Source organism: Colobus angolensis, unplaced genomic scaffold (assembly GCF_000951035.1).
Source record: "Colobus angolensis palliatus isolate OR3802 unplaced genomic scaffold, Cang.pa_1.0 Scaffold35, whole genome shotgun sequence".
Classification (NCBI taxonomy): Eukaryota; Metazoa; Chordata; class Mammalia; order Primates; family Cercopithecidae; genus Colobus; species Colobus angolensis.
In genome coordinates, this window is record NW_012116821.1 from 6,938,646 (window position 1) to 6,941,281 (window position 2,636).

Here is a 2,636-nt window from a genome sequence, read left to right on the forward strand (position 1 = left end):
AAAAAGAAAGTAAGTTTTGGGTCCTGTAAAATATGATAACACTGATAAATTTAAACACTCCAGGAAGAATTGACCCACTGGCTCTATCAGTGATTTATAGTTCAGCATAGACAAATCTCTTCTCTGCCTAGAAGCAGGTTTTGTTAAGGGCATAGGAAGCAAGCAATAGGATATTAAACCTCCAAAGGAGAATGAAGCAAATTGGCAAGCGGAATGTAAACTGTTCCCCAAACTAGTATTTCTCCAAGTGTAGTCTCTAGAGCAGCAGCACCAGCACCTAGGAGGTTGTTAGACAGGCACGTTCTGGCAGGTTACAGAGGCTCACATCTGTAATCCCAACACTTTGGGAGGCTGAGGTGGGAGGATCTTGAGCCCAGGAATTCAGGACCGGCCTACGCAGTATAGTGAGACCCCATCTCCAAAAAACGAATAAATAAATAAGTGCAAATTCTCAGGCACCATCAGAGTATTGGGGGAAGGGGAGAGGGAACTCAAATTCTGTGATTCTGAGAATCTGAGATCAATAAGAATTTCAGATTCAGTGATTCTCATTGCCCACAAAAATTTGAGCATAGCTGTTCCAAGTTATTCATGGTTTGCCTGGCTGGTACTGGGTAATAATAAACCAGATCTCCTCAGAGGCGGCACCCCTCAAGCCCACTGGAGATTTAGAAGGTTTACCATCAGCGTTGTATTGATGAAAACGTTAACACACTGCATTTTGAGGGGCTGAAGACACAGTGCTAAGGAAGGTGAGTTTTCTTCCTCACTGCTCCTGATTGTGCTGCAGAAATCCCTGTTGACCCTCATAAGTCATTTCCTAACCTTAAGCCCCACGTCACCCAAAAAACATTTTCACAGTCCTCTGCATTGAACCCCACGTCTTACCTGAACCTCCTATCCTTTCCAAGTACGCACACAGTAAAATATGCTTTAGGAATGAAGACAGAGACTGAATTTTGTTTGCAAGTTAATGTAACAAGTATGCCAGGCTCACGATGATTTTTATTACCAGATTACCATTTATCTTTCTATTAATGTGTCAACCTAAAAGGAAGAAGCTGAAACAAAATTAATATAGAGTGTTTATCTGGGCCAAGGTTGAGGACTGCAGCCCAGGACACATTTCCAGTTGCCTTGGGAAGTGCTCCAGAGAACAAAATAGAGGCTCAAGTGTTTAAAGAAAAAAGAATGAATCAGAAAAGGGGATGATTACAAAAGCTGTTGGTCAGGAATTGTCATTGATTTTCAGAAATAACATTGGTTAGCAATTGGCTGTATGTTGTTGAACTATAGGGTGGATGGCTTTTTATGGCTGTTTGGTGTCAGCCTAGAGCCCACATAGTAAGTGGAAGTAATTAGTTAGCTCCAGGGGGAGTGAGAAATGACTGCTATTATATTTTAAATGCCTTTCTGGGCATGATCATTTAAAGGGGCTCACATTACTCAGATAAATTTTTTTTTTCATTTGTAACATTTTTGTGATTACTTTTTAGATCATTCTTTGCTTTCAGTGATGTCAGATTCTTAAAAATGTTCTTAAATTATTTCTGAGAGCAAAATTGTAAAGGATGATAAAAATGTTTAAAAATTATTTTTAAAAGATTCAATATTAGAGTTGACAAATTCAGACCTAGAGTTGATCCCAAGCTCTGGCTTATGGGTTTAGCAAGTTTCCCCCACTTCTTACTCTTTTTTTTTTTTTTTGTCCTTTTCCCTTACAGGAACTCAAAAATGAAACCTGGGAATATTCTTCCTCTGTGATGTCTTTTGTTGATGGTCAGTTCCTGGGTGATGCATTGGATCTACAGAAATGGGCCCACGAGGTGTGGGATATAGTTGACATTAAACCCTCTGCACTTTATGATGCACTCACTGAGGATTTTTCCATGAAATTCTTAAGAGACACCAAGGCAAGTTATACTAATTTTTAAAGAAAAGTCATGGAATTTTTGACCCTTTATATTGATTCAGCATTAATCATTGATATCCTAACGGAGATTGTAAAAAAGTAGGAGACTAAGTTTAAAGCCTAGTTCCATTTCCATTTGCAAAAGATTATAATACGGTGGTATGTAAAGCAAGTGTGCCTCACAGCACATGGACTGCACAGGGAAATCATCTCTGTGCAGACATTTCTACTTCCCATTAGAGATTTATGTGCATGAATAATCTATTTTAAAATACAAAGACCACCCCCTCAGAGAAGGTAAAACCTATCATCCATTTATCTTGAGTGTGAAATATTTAAATTAAGACTGTCCAACATCTAGGCAAGAGCTACTGAGCTAAGACAATGGAAAGTTGATTGAAGAAAGGTGACATTTTAAAGCATGAACACAGGCTGGGCGCGGTGTCTCACGCCTGTAATCTCAGCACTTTGGGAGGCTGAGGCAGGCGGATCACAAGGTCAAGAGATCAAGACCATCCTGGCCAACATGGTGAAACACTGTCTCTACTAAAAATACAAAAATTAGCTGGGCATGGTGGTGTGTGCCTGTAATCTCAGCTACTTGGGAGGCTGAGGCAGAAGAATCGCTTAAACCTGGGAGGTGGAGGTTGCAGTGAGCCGAGATCACGCCACTACACTCCAGCCTGGTGCAGAGCAAGACTCCATCTCAAAAAAAAACAAAAAA

The 2,636-nt window shown here is 40.1% G+C and overlaps 1 protein-coding gene across 1 annotated transcript in view; it reads left to right on the forward strand.

Moving 5' to 3' along the window:
• Positions 1 to 2,636, forward strand: part of PPIL6 (peptidylprolyl isomerase (cyclophilin)-like 6) — a 53,936-nt gene that overhangs the window by 8,251 nt on the left and 43,049 nt on the right. Inside the window, exon 5 of the mRNA XM_011952886.1 lies at positions 1,725 to 1,913. Within this exon, the coding sequence (XP_011808276.1) occupies positions 1,725 to 1,913 (189 nt within the window). The remainder of the gene's footprint in view (positions 1 to 1,724; positions 1,914 to 2,636) is intronic.